Raw genomic sequence first — 15,360 nt, 5'->3', positions numbered from 1 at the left:
TTTTTTTTCATTTTTCTACAAGTTTGGCCTTAAGTGCAATCATACCAAATCGTAAATGACGTAGTCTTAGATGGTAACGGGCTAACCTGTTAGAGGTATTGCAGTTATATTGAAGCCATACAATCACAATCATTTTTTACGCGACATGGTACCTTAACGCAAAATTGCTTGGCGGAAAAACTTTGGTGGGATGTAAACAAGTCTCGGTCGAAGTATCACACATCATCGTAGTTCAATGACATCATCCGACATGACGGGCAGATAATATAAAATAAAATTATCAAAGATAATCTTATCTTACAAATATTATTGTGAGATCGTATTGCTAGTCGTCAGTAGGTAGTTGAACGAGCCACTATGCTGAGTGTGAAAGCTTCTGTGCTTCTAAGTGTTTGCTGCATAGCTAGTGCTCAGTTGTATGAATTGAATATAGTGCATTATAACGATTTCCATGCTAGGTGAGGCTCTTACAATATAACATAATATATGTTTGTAAGATTAAAAAATAAAGTTGGGTTTTTTTCCAGATTTGTAGAAACAAGTCTATCTGCATCAGCATGCAACCCACAAGTTGCCCCTTGCATAGGCGGATTCGCCCGTACCGCTACTCTTATTAGACAGGCTTTAGAAAGAGAACCAGATTCCATAGTGTTGAATGGTGGTGACAGTTTTCAAGGCACTATATGGTACAACCTGCTTAAATGGAATGTCACCCAGGAGTTTATGAATATGATACCCCATGATGCTCACGTAAGTACAGATATACTTCATATTTTGTGTTGATTTTTGTAACTAGTACCACCCCAGTGTTTGAAATATTTATTTGGCGGAAAGACATTTAGTCAAAAAATAATAGTCTGGATTTTCTTACCTACGGTAGCTTGGGAGGTTTATTCTGTTTTATTGCCACTAAAAAGAAGCCAAACTGATTAAAACGTTTAATCTTAATATGAATATCATTTATCTACAGGTACTAGGAAATCATGAGTTTGATAATGGTATAGAAGGTGTTGTACCATACCTTCGACACCTAAATTCTACAGTAGTTGTTGCTAATATAATCGATGATGAAGAACCAGATATCCAAGGCTTGTATCAACCAAGTGTCGTAGTAGAGAGGAAGGGTCGCAAGATTGGTATTATTGGAGTCATTATATCTACTACAAATGTAAGCAATTTCTTTTACAATTTTCATATAATCAGTCGTCTAAACATTCTAAATAGATATGACATCAATTCGTTAGCAATGTTAATCTCTCCGTAGCAATATCTTCGAGGAGTATCTATGTCACATAAATATTAAAAATATAATATAAGAATTAAAAATTTAAGACGTTATGGTATTGATTTTTTTAGGAATTGGCATCTATTGGGAATCTGTCTTTTACTGATGAAATAGAGGCGGCCAGAAGGGAAGCTGAAAAATTGCATGAAGAGGGCGTGGACATAATCGTCGTTCTATCTCACTGTGGACTTGAAAAAGACCAGTAAGATTTTCTGAGAATTATTAATAACTTTTAATACGAAGACTCCAGGGGAAAACAAAGCATGCCACTCTTTATTTGAATCTGCTCTTAATTTTATAATATATTTTTTATGTTCAGTAGAAGATTTAAACGGCAGATTTAAAATAGACGGAGAAAATGGTAACTATTGGTCCAATCCCTATATTTACAAAATATAAGTATGAACTACTTTTAAACTAAATTAAAAACGATATATTATATATTCATCGTCATTATTAAACCATTACTGGACAAAGCATGGGTCTACTCTCAGAATGAGAAGGGTTTAGGCCGTAGTCTATCAGGCTGACCAAGTGTGGATTGGTAAGTGCGGTATTATATATAGTTTCTCTCATTTTTACACGCTTTATATTAGCTTCACTTGTATGTTTGTTTGTAACCGACTTCTTTGGGCGCGATTTTGACCCACTTTTAACGGTCAGATTTCTTTCAAACTTTGTAGACATATCGAGGACCGATGACAATACACTAATCTGAAAAGATTATTCCAATTTTCACTATAAAAAATAAGATTTTTTACTAATTACTACAGCGCCATCTAGACCCAAATGTAAAAAACCTATGGCGTTCGCGTACCTAACAGATTCCACAGAAAACATTAAGCTACTAGATGGTGGAGGGCGTTAGCTATTACTTTTTAATGGCCTGTTTTAAATAATAATTAGAACTTGCATTTCGAGAGGGGCACACTGAATTAAAAAAAATATATATTTTATCTCTTTAATGGTGGATGGGTTACCGATTAATTTTGCTCTAATAAAAATAAACGATCAAGAAAAACTAAAAAAAATCGCTATTATGAATACTCGCTATACTAAAAGAAAGAAATTAGTTTAGTTTTTTATACCAAGCGTGTTTTTTTAGTTTGTTTGAACTATTTAATTATTATACATGAATCGCTCTTATAGTCGAAGAGCCTTCTTATTATTATAATATTTATGATGGTCCAACATTTCACGGTAAATTCTATTAATTAGGCTGCAGTACTTTTGTGTGCTTCTGTGGTTTCAGATTTCACTTAGAGTTTCCGTAAAAGATCTAAATTAATCGATATAAATTATACGCATTGTTATGTGAAAGGAAGCAAGCAATCACTGCAACATATTTTTTAAGAATTTTACTATTCTTCAACACACTGAACTAATTTTCTTAAATTTATGTGGATTAAGTCAGATACAGTTACCCCAGAAGTGCACAAGATATTGGTCATAGAGTTGAAAAGCTAAATTGGCAGGTAGAACTCTCACAAAGGGAACAGGTTACATGCAATACTTAAAGTAGTGGTAGAGCTTATTGTGACCGAGCCTGTCCAGGAAAGTAATACCACTATTCTTATTTCTGCCGCCAAGCAGTATTGGTATGTTCCGGTCTGAAAGGCATGCTTATACTTACAGGCTTACTATAAAATATTAAAAAAAATGAAATTATCAAGCTAGTCCAGCAAAAGCGTCCAATTGTTCTGAGCAGTATATCTATAAATGACAACTTTGTCATGAGACACAGATAAAAATTAAAAAACAAAATCTTTTTACAGAGAAATCGCACTGAAAGCCAGTCCGTACATAGACATAGTAGTTGGAGCACATAGTCACTCATTGCTAATAAATACGGAGCCACCAGCGGGTATTCCGTTTGTACCTCAGGGACCCTACCCAATTGTGGTTGAACAAGAGAATAGATCTGTAAGTAAATTAACGTGATAGCTGTATTAAGATATAAGGAATAGCTGAACACCTAGTCTTCGTTCTCGATTTTATCTATTATTTTTTAAACCTTTTTAATTATTCTCACTCTAAAAATGCGTTGCCAGAAGCCGGAGGTACTGCTGATCATTAAAAAGAGATGAAAGAGATGAAAGAGAGAAGAGAGAGAGAGGGAGAGAATCAAATATCTGGGCCACGTTCCGAGACATAAGCGATACCAAGTGCTCCAGCTCATAATGATTGGCAAAGAAGAGGGCAAACGACGTGTTGGAAGTAGAAAGAAGTCATGGTGGCGCAACATCCATTAATGGGCCAATATCGTAAGCGTGGAAACATTGTTTCGCTTGGCGTAAGACCGCGATAAGTTCGCTGAGCTGAAGGCCAACCTCCAGTAGTTGAGAGGCAAAGAGAGAGAGATAGAGAGAGAGAGAGAGAGAGAGAAAAATTATAAAAATAAAGATGTGGGTAGCTAACCTACTAACGAACCTACGTTATTAACGTACTTATGTTGTTCTGTCTATAGATTAAACCGCTGAAAATTAGGACATGAACCTCTATTACAAAATTGTATTTGCATTGATTCACAATTTTTTTTAAACTTACTTAAGAATTATACTCTATTAAAATGTACTTTTAAAGGCAAGGCACAATCACAGCGTCATAGTCGCGTCCCAAGAAGCGGGCTTTCGAGCAGTGCTCTCATGATTGGCTTGAATGCGGAAAACGATACAGATTGGAAGCTGTGAGGCTCTCGCTTTATTCATACTAAATTTCTTATTTAGGTGCTCGTAGTCCAAGCTGCAGCCCGTACGGCGTTTGTAGGAGAAATCAAGCTTTACTTCAACGAGCAAGGGGATCTTGTGAATTGGAGTGGCGAACCTCATTTTGCAGGCAATGACGTTGAGCAAGGTAATGAAGTTATTAAAAAGCTTAAGCTGATCTCAATTGATACTCGTCCAACTGCAGGGCATACTGGTTCCATCGTACAAAGGCGTATGCTGTGGCATTCTAAGTAGGAGTTGAACAATCGTTAGGTGAGGTTGAAGTGGTGACTCTCATTTAGCTGCAACGATGTTGAGCAAAGTAATGAAATTGTGAAATAAACTCAAGCTTATCTCAATTGACCCACTCGTTGAACTGCAGGGCACACTGGTTCCATCGTTGAATTTATAATCCTTATGTTAGTTCGGTATAAAGGGGATCTTTTGAATTGGAGTGGTGATTGTCATTTGAGTACATCAAAATGTGTGTTTGTTGTGTGTGTGATTAATTTCGTTTGAAAAAATGTCTTTTTTCAAGCACCCGACGTATTGGCAAAGATCAATGAATATCTTCCAATCATAAACGAGAAAGCCTCAGAGTTTGTGGGCACTTCTAAAGTGCAACTATCTTCAAGCTGCTCCTGCGCCGAATGTAACCTTGGGAGTTTCATATGCGATGCATTTATGAATGCTGTAAGTTTTTTTCCTCAAATAAATAATGTTGAAATAAGATATCGTTATGCTCAATTTGTGCCGTGTGGTGACGACAGATTGGAATACATTTGTCACCTCATGTCCTCTTCCCGCGAATGTCATGCGAGGTGACGAAGTTAATATGACGGAGACCGGGTAGTAGCCCTGTGCTATTACTACCAACTTATGCATCACAAACCAGTCCTTTAGTCCATCAGTCGACCAGAGGCTATTGTTAATACTCAATTTGATTGAAGTTTCAAAATTCCAATTATAAATAATTGGTTCAATATATTTTTTAGCCACTGTTTAATATTCCGGACGGACTTTAATATTCCGAGGTAATCCGTTGAAATAAAAACAGTGAAAACGATTAGTTTAATCGCTAACTTCTATGACAACGACGCACCTAGGACGCATCTAGGCACTTGTAGTAATCAAGAGATACTCAGAATCAGAATATTACTTTAAAATAAAATATTAAACTATTCAATGAAAAAAAATTATAAACAGGCAATAGAAAAAGCGCAGGGAAATCAATGGAATTACGCACATTTGTGCTTAATTAACACGGGAGGCGTGAGAGTTGACATCGACGCAGGAAGTAAGTTAATCTTGATAACGTTTTAAAAATTAATCACTGAGTACTGCCAAAATAAGTTTAATGTGATGTTAATGCAAGTGTCATATGTATTCAACTTAATTTGCTGTACTTGCTGCTGCTGGATAATATAAACGATGTGATGTATAATCTTCCACAATGTATTATCTACGAACGTTTGCTTGATAGCGGAGCATTCTTGGGATATGATGACTTTGCAATGAAGTTTCTAAGAGCTTGACTTAAAGTATTAAGATTAAAGAAATTACAAATATTATTGTGCAGATTCTTCTACTTTTCGTGGAGTATAGCACAAAAAGCTTAAGTTTCATTATGATCGTGAAAATTGCTTTTGTATAAATACTATGCACTTTCTGTGCACATTTTACTTTGACTTAAAACGAACTACACACGATGACAAGATTTTGAATTGACAATAAAAATTGCAAAGTGACTCATTGTGGTCACTCAAGTGGGTCATTGTATTAAGTTAGTAATTTATACATGCAGCTGGATTAAGTGAGCGCACAAAGTAAAGCAAGCTATTATCGAACTTTTTCTTTTTCTTTTCCGAAATATGTTATAACAGGAACTGCTTTCTCAAAGACAAACCATTTGGTCTAGCTGAACACCTAGAAGGACTTTTTTAATTCTTTTCTTTTTTTCTTTCCTGCTTCAGGTTTTGAAATCGTTTGTGTCTTACTTACTTGTATATCGATGCCACAACATTAAGGTATTCTAAAATCTAGTTATTGTATTTTCCAGGAGATGAAACGCCTGATACATCCAGAAAAACTTCACCTCTAATCTGTTTTCAGATATAACATTTGAAAAACTACTATCAACCACACCATTTGAAAAAAGAGTGGAAGTATTTGACTTAAAAGGACAGCATGTGCTGGAAGCTTTGGAGTTCGCTGTGGCAAACGATCCTTCACCAGGCGCAAGGATGTTACAAATATCTGGTAACTGTACAATACTTTACATTTGCTTTTTACGTCAAATTCAATAAATAATTTTTTTACGTGATTGCAATTCTAAAATAATATGTTCTTTTTCATATCCTGTGCAGTATAAACTTAGAAGTATTGTATAGGATGCTATACATATTATATGTCTTACTAATTTATAGTATACGTATATGTATACATGTATATATTGTATACTGCTATACAATAGTTTCCATAACATATATTATATATATCCTATTCTATAGTAGCAGTAGAGCTTTTTGTAACAGAGCTCATCCGGGAAAGTACCTAATTACCTCCATGCTTATTTCTGCTGCTAAGCAGGAATTGTTGATTGTTGCAATGCTGTGTTTCGGTCTGATGGACATTGTTGCCGGTGTTATTACAGACCCAAGAGGCTTAACACCTACTCCTCGAATCGATGGACACAGCGCGGCATGTTGCAGGTCGTGCTTCTTCCATGCCCTGCCAAGTTTGCTCAGTTTATAGGTGATAGTTCTCCTCATAACGTCAGGTGGGCCATCTGCTTGGTCCGTCAATAATACCTAAAAAACCGATATAAGAGAAGAAGTAAATAAGGAAAGAAAGAGATTTTTATTTACAGAGAAAGAAACAATTCTGTTTATGAAAGCAAGCATGGCTGTTGATGCTATTTTTTTTTTTAATAAATATACTACGACAATACACACATCGCCATCTAGCCCCAAAGTAAGCGTAGCTTGTGTCATGGCTACTAAGACAGATATCTGATGAATATTTTTATGAATATAATACACATATATACGTATATTATACAGATTAAACACCCAGACAATGAAAAACATTCATGTTTATCACACAAACATCTCCAGTTGTGTCAACAATCGGTGTAAAACAAAAAACAATAAATACAACAAACAGACAAATGTGAATCTTACTAGTAATATCACTTTTACTGTGATCAATAATCATAATAAATACACATATTCTAGTTAAGATAGACTACGTTGTGTGGGATATTAATTATTTTATTTTATTCTTTTTGTGATGTGTCGTGTGGTGACAGCAGATCAGAATACAGTTGTCACCATCCCTCTTCTAGCCGCGGGTATCGTACGACGCGACTAAGGTAATATAGAGCGGGCAGCAGCGTCCTCTGTGCTACTACAACCATCTACTGTGAACACCAACTTGCCTGCCTAGCGTGGTGATTATGGGCAAATCCTCCAGTTGGGAGAGGCATTTAGTTGTAACTGAAATTGGCTGATGATTATTTTTGTGAACGCAGGGCTACGAGTAGTATTTGATGGTCTACGGCCGGTGAACAGTAGGATCATTAACGCGACCGTCCGGTGCAATGACTGCGATGTACCTCGGTATGAGCCTTTAGACGTCTACAAGACATACAAGGTCGTCACACAAAGTTTTATTGGTGAAGGCGGCGATGGGTTCTGGGTAAATATCTGATCACAATTAAAAGTATTTAATTATTATTATTATTTAACGGTCGATTGGCGCAGTTTGCAGCGACCCTACTTTCTGAGTCCAAGGCCGTGGGTTCGATTCCCACAACTGGAAAATGTTTGTGTGATGAGCATGAATGTTTTTCAGTGTCTGGGTGTTTATATATATATTCTAAGTATTTATGGATATTATTCATAAAAAATATTCATCAGTGATCTTAGTACCCATAACATAAGCTACGCTTACTTTGGGGCTAGGTGGCGATATTGTGTATTGTCGTAGTATATTTATTTTATTTATTTATTTATTAATATAGAATAACATTATTTGCGTAGTAGAAGTGGTCTGGAGTTCGACTTCACTTTCGTAGGGCCGAGGTCGAATTCCAGCACGCACCTCTAAGTTACGTGCATTCTAGGGAATTAAAATATCAATTGATTCAATGGTAAAGGCATTGGGAGGAAACATGCATACCTGAGAGTTGGATTTCTCTCTCAGGTATGCATGTTAACGTTCACAAAGGCGTGTGAAGTCCACCAATCCGCATAATTGTCGGAGGAGACTCTTGCCATGTAATGGGTCGGTAATGGGTTGATATGATGGATTCGATGCTCAGAAATTCTCAGCGCCAGCTCGAGTTAGGAATGTAGCCTGAAGAGTGTGGTACACTGTCGGACCGTTTAATTCTTGTATATAGCTTTTACCTTTTTTTTTTTTTTTAACGCTGGGAAATGCGTTTATGCGTCCCCTCCGGAAATAGGGCATCCGAAGCTGCGCTGTTTCCGGAGGGCTATGTGGGACTCACTGGCATAAAGCGGCCAGAATACCCACTAAAACCCAGCGATGTTCCTACTCGTCGCCTGGTGACTGGGACACGAGAACACTTGCGCAATCGTCCGTATCCCAGCCAGCGGCGTCTGCCGAGGCACACCCTCCACAGGGGGACCTTTTCAAGGTCTCCAAACTCCGTCAGAGGCGTACCACGAACATTCGGTGCGCCTCCCGACTCGAAGACGTTTCTCGTCGGGCGACCGATACCTCAAATCAGTCGCCCGAGGCTCCTCGTTAGGCAGGTAGCGTTCGTGAGCACGTCGCCTGCGACCCGCTCTTCTGCGACGGAGAGGATCCGCGACTGCGTCCTCCTCCCGCCGCCGTTATATCGTTTTTGTCCTTACCAACTGGGCTTAAGGTACTTCGCCAGTGTCTTGTAGATGGAGAAGGCACGGTGATCATTTACTAAACCCATTAATAATTAAGGCATTCATACTAGTATTAATGCCTTTATATCAGTTTAGATATATGGCTAGGTATCAGTTTATAGCTTGTTAAATCTAATTCTAAAAATAGTAAAATTTTATCTACATAGCAGTACGGTTAAAGGCCGTGACAATTTTGTTTCGTGAAATTGATGCGCGTGCTAAAAAGAATGGAAGGCCCAGGTATTCAGATATTCACTGCAATACCCACAATGTTCAGGATGGCACTTAGATCTTTCATTAATTAACAATATTACTGAAGCTAAATACCTAGTTTCTCATATTAAAGTATTAATTTTATAAAAGACATCATTAAAGCCCACCAACCTGCTTTAGAGCAGTGTTGTGGGTCTGTACTCTATAAACCTGACTTCCCAAGGAGTGAAATAAAACAACTAGACTGACTCTAATACTGTATATTAGGCTTCTCTATAATTCATATTACTTATTACCTTCAAATGACTCTACTACCAGTTCGGAATGCTGTCTTCGGCAGAGAAGACCACTGGCAAGAAACTCTACCGTTGCTCTTTTATTCAATCAATTAAAACAAGACTTATAAACACAATTACAACATTATCATATGTTATAACGCTAGGCCCTTTGATACAAGACATATAAGACAGGTCAAACATAACTACTATTATCACTAATAACATCAGGACTTTTGAAACAAATTGTTTGTATAGAGCAACATATGCTACATAAGCTATCTGTATGAAATAATGCTAGGGCTCCATATATGATACCTGAATAACCCAAAGGATATAAGAGATATACTTATCTGATGCTACATCAGGTACAACCATAGTACCAACAACTTTTAACAACTTATCTCAACTCCATCACCAGTATATACGACTCTTGTTTTGCCACAACAATATTTCGTTAAGTATGTCGTTTCCATTATAAATCATCTATTCCCAATTTGTAACGTTCTATCCACAATACTTTACTTAATCTTCTATTCTCAATTCATTAATTTAAATCCGTCCTCACTTTTCTTTGCCGCCAATCTAACTTGTCAAACTCGCGTCTCCCGCCATAGATCCTATACTTTTATTTGACAGTCTACTAAAGTCCATTATTCTATTTTCAATACATTATCAATGAGTATACAAACTATGATTTGTTGATATATTTAATATAATCATCGGGTTTATCATAGATAAAGTGCTGTAATTCCCTATTTCCTAACACGGCCATTCTGACAAGTACTTCGTTCTCGAAGTACATAGGGTTATTCTTTTTAGGTATATGTATTGTATCATAAGTCTTTAGGTTCAAAGAACATCCTTATAAGTACATAATCTTATGTACACCTCTATAACATTAGTTCAAATGGTATATAAGCATAAAAAATCATCAAATCAGTTACATTCTGTATACACTTTTATCAATAAACTGTAAACAATATTTTATCAAAAGATAGGCATAATCATAACATTTTATAATTAAAGTGAAAGAGACCAAAAAAAATTTTCATTAAAATTCCACACCATTTAACATATTACAACAATATAATACTTCTAATAAAGTAAAATGATTAATTTTCAACAATGTAAATCAAAAATACTCATTTTCTATTATCTTGTACATTTTAACATGTACAATCACAATCCAAATATTTCCATCTCAATATAAATCTCAAAACAATTTATCCTTTTGCCTCCAGTCCAACTTTATCAAAATATCCACACAGGTAATTGTATTTCCCATCAATTCTGTCATTGACATTGTTAGTCTCATTTAGTCACAGATGCAATCGGTACAGTCTAATAGTCAAACCAATATATACCAAAACACCAACACCCAATGGTGATATCAACAACATCATCACTCTCAAGTGATATCAATAACATCATCACCCACTGGTGATATCAACAACATCATCACTCTCAAGTGATATCAATAACATCATCACTCACTAGTGATATCCACATCATCATCACTCTCAAGTGATATCAATAACATCATCACCCACTGGTGATATTCATATTTTTTCCACTGTCCAAGTCAAGTAATATATAAGATAAATATAAAACAATTAATATAAAAACGCTAAGATGGAATTATTTCTATTAGTTTACATCTTTTTTTTTTTATCATCTCATCATAAAAGCCAAGGTATATGTTCAATTGTTATTTCTATTATTCAATGTTTTATTTCAATCTAAACATCAATTAAACCACCTGTTTAACAGAATCATTTATCATGCGAGGACTCTTAAAATTTCACATACAATTTGATAATTCAAACAACTGTAAACCTAAGTATAATCTAATTATTTATAATGCAACTAATATATTTTCCTTTGCGACAGCAACATTAATTTAGTTTATAATTGTATTTTATTTATATCATTTTTAAAAACTTCTCTCAACAACATACTGAAAAATCACGGACCTAACCTAACCCACAACATTTAAGCTGACTCCTAATTCTTTTCTTCACACAACCCAACATAGAAACTAAACTATTTCATTTAGCTATTCAATAGTAATTTTCCCTATATGTATTGTTCTGACACATAATCATATTCTATTCTATTCTACCAAGAAATTTTGTTTTTTTTTTTTTTTTTTGTTTTTGTTTTGTTTTGTTTTTTGTGTATTCTTTTATATGTTCTGAATAATTTACACAATCTCTCCTATCTCGGCTTTCCTGACAAGTACTTCGATCTCGAAGTACATAGAATAGTTCCTAAATAAAAGTCAACCGCTTGGCTAACCTGACTAGTTGCTCAATATAAACTTGAAATCTTGTATGTAATAAATAAGAATTAAAAGAAAAATCTATTACACATTCCGTTCGGCTAACCTGACCAGTTAATTTATTTTAGCCTGGACAGACTAATAAAATAAAACTTAGCACAAATTCTATTTGGCTAACCTGACTAATTAAATAAAACTTGATAATTCAAATTAATCAAACTTATCACACATTCTGTTTGGCTAACTTGACTAGTTGGTTTATAACAAACAAAACAAATATAAATCAAATCTATTTTTGACTCCAAGTAAAAAAAGAGCCACTAGGCCATACCAGTTTCAAATAATAAGTACTATCTTTGCAAAGTAGACCCAACAAAAATAAAAAATAAAAATATCACATCAATTGGTTCTCCGGACCACATATCCTTATATAGAATTTCAACAAGCATGGTGCTTTGTCTCCAGAGTTTTTCTGTTTCAGCACATAGCAGCAAAAAGTTGAGGCATCATTAAAAACATCAAACTCTTTACTATGTCCACATTTGACGGGATGGTTCTAAAAAAAGTAAATCTGCATTAGAGAAAGGCATAAATTGGACATGAATAGGATCCCACTTCTGATGCTAAAAAGAATGGAAGGCCCAGGTATTCAGATATTCACTGCAATACCCACAATGTTCAGGATGGCACTTAGATCTTTCATTAATTAACAATATTACTGAAGCTAAATACCTAGTTTCTCATATTAAAGTATTAATTTTATAAAAGACATCATTAAAGCCCACCAACCTGCTTTAGAGCAGTGTTGTGGGTCTGTACTCTATAAACCTGACTTCCCAAGGAGTGAAATAAAACAACTAGACTGACTCTAATACTGTATATTAGGCTTCTCTATAATTCATATTACTTATTACCTTCAAATGACTCTACTACCAGTTCGGAATGCTGTCTTCGGCAGAGAAGACCACTGGCAAGAAACTCTACCGTTGCTCTTTTATTCAATCAATTAAAACAAGACTTATAAACACAATTACAACATTATCATATGTTATAACGCTAGGCCCTTTGATACAAGACATATAAGACAGGTCAAACATAACTACTATTATCACTAATAACATCAGGACTTTTGAAACAAATTGTTTGTATAGAGCAACATATGCTACATAAGCTATCTGTATGAAATAATGCTAGGGCTCCATATATGATACCTGAATAACCCAAAGGATATAAGAGATATACTTATCTGATGCTACATCAGGTACAACCATAGTACCAACAACTTTTAACAACTTATCTCAACTCCATCACCAGTATATACGACTCTTGTTTTGCCACAACAATATTTCGTTAAGTATGTCGTTTCCATTATAAATCATCTATTCCCAATTTGTAACGTTCTATCCACAATACTTTACTTAATCTTCTATTCTCAATTCATTAATTTAAATCCGTCCTCACTTTTCTTTGCCGCCAATCTAACTTGTCAAACTCGCGTCTCCCGCCATAGATCCTATACTTTTATTTGACAGTCTACTAAAGTCCATTATTCTATTTTCAATACATTATCAATGAGTATACAAACTATGATTTGTTGATATATTTAATATAATCATCGGGTTTATCATAGATAAAGTGCTGTAATTCCCTATTTCCTAACACGCGCATTTAGCCATAACGGATTGGGCCAATGTTGAAATCATTTAAACCGTAGATGCATTTTGGTATCAGTTACAAAGCACCCAAATATTATGGAACCCAGATACTTTGCTGGTACTTCCAGTATTGGTTCTTATATTCGTATTCGCTCTTCTATAAACATTCGAGGCTTTTGCACAGTAGTGGGATTACTTATTAATTGGTAAAAATACCTTTTTTTCGTAAGAATAACCATACTATAAAGTAATTTTTATTCCGTCTTCCCAAAGAGTAGAGTAATTAGGAATTCCAATACAAACCAACATTTTATTTCACTCTCCAAATTTCAATAACAAGTCTGAACTCAATTCAAAGTAGCCGTTCAACTTTACAAAATTTTGTCCGATACAAAACTGTGTAAATGAGCTTAGAGATTGTCCTATTCTCGCAAACCGGACCAAATTTACCGTCAAATTTTAACTGGGGGAACCGTTCTACGTAGATGTTAGCGCGAAATTTGGTGCAATTTAATGGACCAGTATATTGTGGCGATTCATGATCGGAATTAATCCAATTCCGTTGCAATTTACACAAGTTGAAATTTGTTTCTTCGTAACAAGACTAAGACAACTTTTGTTTCGTCTTGTTTTTTGTAGGAACATTAAGATTCTTGAATCGTAAAATACGTTATGCATGCTTCTACCCCAATATTTCTATATTTGGGTAAAAACGGATTTATTTATTTTACTTATCTTTTACTTCACAGATGATAGCCAATAACCGTAAAAACGTGGAGATTCTTGGACTGGACTACGAAGTGCTAATGGATTATGTGCGGCAACAGTCTCCAATCGTCAAGGACCTGGATGGACGGATCGTGATCTCAAATCCTTGTTTACAAAATTAGTTTTAATCGCCAAGTAATTTCGAGTATAGATAATAATTGACATAAAGCCAGCATCTTTCCAGCGCTTAGACAATGCCATTGGCATGCCATTTCTATTTGTAAAATTAAATTTGAACTATAAACCATCCAAATCTGTGCGCAAGACCAACCAAAAAAACCGTGTTTTCTTACTTAAATCGCACATAAGTTAGAGGTGCGTGCTGGGATTCGAACTCGGCCCCCCAAAAGTGAAGCCGCAGTCCTAACCGCTGTGCTATCAACGCTTTATTTAGTTTACATACTGGATTTAAAAATTCAATACATTAGATCGGGATTGACATTGAAGGGAACTGATCACGCTTAAACTCGTGATTGTCGAATTCTCGCAAATATTTTATTATTTCTAATAACTTTTAAAAATAAACATAGTAGTAGATACTAAATGGTACAAATATTATTTATTGAGATAAGTAATTAAAGATACTTGAAAAATTTATTAGAATTTATTTTGTATTGTTTAATTTAGTAAGACAGTCCAATTGACTACACCGTGCTATGTGATAATGGCAGATCAGAATATCTGTTGCTTGAAGATTCCCTTTCAAGGGCCGGGAGAATGTTCGCGCTTCATTCTACGCGGAACAAATGTAAGGTTGCATGTTCCCTTGCACCAAACCAAACCCAACCCAACACCCCCCGCCCCTTATCTATACTATCCAGTGTAAAATTTCTTAAAGTTGTGCTTAACTGGCTAGTCCTATCTTTTGTCTAAACCTACAACCCTTAACGTCATCCCCAACACAGGTATCACCTCCCGACCGGTCCTACTGGTGTTGCACGAGGCGACAAAGGGAATATATCGGAGAAGGGCAGGAGCATCCTCTATGCTACTAGGGCTATGCTACTAGGGCTTTACTCCAGCAGTGGACTGTTACAGGCTATTGAAGATGATTATCCCTATCCCTACTAATATTATAAATGTCAATGTAAGTCTGTTTGTTACGCTTTCACGCAAAAACTACTTAACCGATTCTCATAAATTTTTGTACACATTTTCTTGAAAGTGATAGAAGTAATATAGGATACTTTTTATCCCGACAATAAGCTCGGTTCTTTTGGGAGAGTTGATGAAAGTGTTTGACGATTTTACTCCAAAACTCAGACAAA

General features: G+C 35.5%; 1 protein-coding gene across 1 annotated transcript; it reads left to right on the top strand.

Moving 5' to 3' along the window:
• The first annotated feature begins 354 nt into the window (after nucleotides 1-354).
• Nucleotides 355-14,214, top strand: LOC120633798 (apyrase-like). Its single transcript, XM_039904152.1, has 11 exons — nucleotides 355-458; nucleotides 528-750; nucleotides 971-1,168; nucleotides 1,357-1,487; nucleotides 3,061-3,208; nucleotides 4,012-4,138; nucleotides 4,529-4,683; nucleotides 5,197-5,287; nucleotides 6,103-6,249; nucleotides 7,523-7,689; nucleotides 14,074-14,214. Exons 1-11 carry the CDS (start codon nucleotides 358-360, stop codon nucleotides 14,212-14,214), a joined length of 1,629 nt encoding a protein of 542 aa, XP_039760086.1. The 5' UTR covers nucleotides 355-357.
• The last annotated feature ends 1,146 nt before the right edge of the window (nucleotides 14,215-15,360 follow it).

Source organism: Pararge aegeria, chromosome 22 (assembly GCF_905163445.1).
Source record: "Pararge aegeria chromosome 22, ilParAegt1.1, whole genome shotgun sequence".
Lineage (NCBI taxonomy): Eukaryota > Metazoa > Arthropoda > Insecta > Lepidoptera > Nymphalidae > Pararge > Pararge aegeria.
The sequence above is the reverse complement of the archived record's forward strand: the minus strand, read 5'-3'. Positions and strand labels throughout refer to the sequence as shown.

What these genes read in the sequence shown, in the direction of transcription:
- LOC120633798 (XM_039904152.1), top strand. Translation starts at nt 358, where the DNA reads ATGCTGAGTGTGAAAGCTTCTGTGCTTCTAAGTGTTTGCTGCATAGCT. An exon ending in TCATTATATCTACTACAAAT is followed by an intron (nt 1,169 to 1,356) that starts GTAAGCAATTTC and finishes TGATTTTTTTAG; the next exon opens with GAATTGGCATCTATTGGGAA. An exon ending in TTGAACAAGAGAATAGATCT is followed by an intron (nt 3,209 to 4,011) that starts GTAAGTAAATTA and finishes TTTCTTATTTAG; the next exon opens with GTGCTCGTAGTCCAAGCTGC.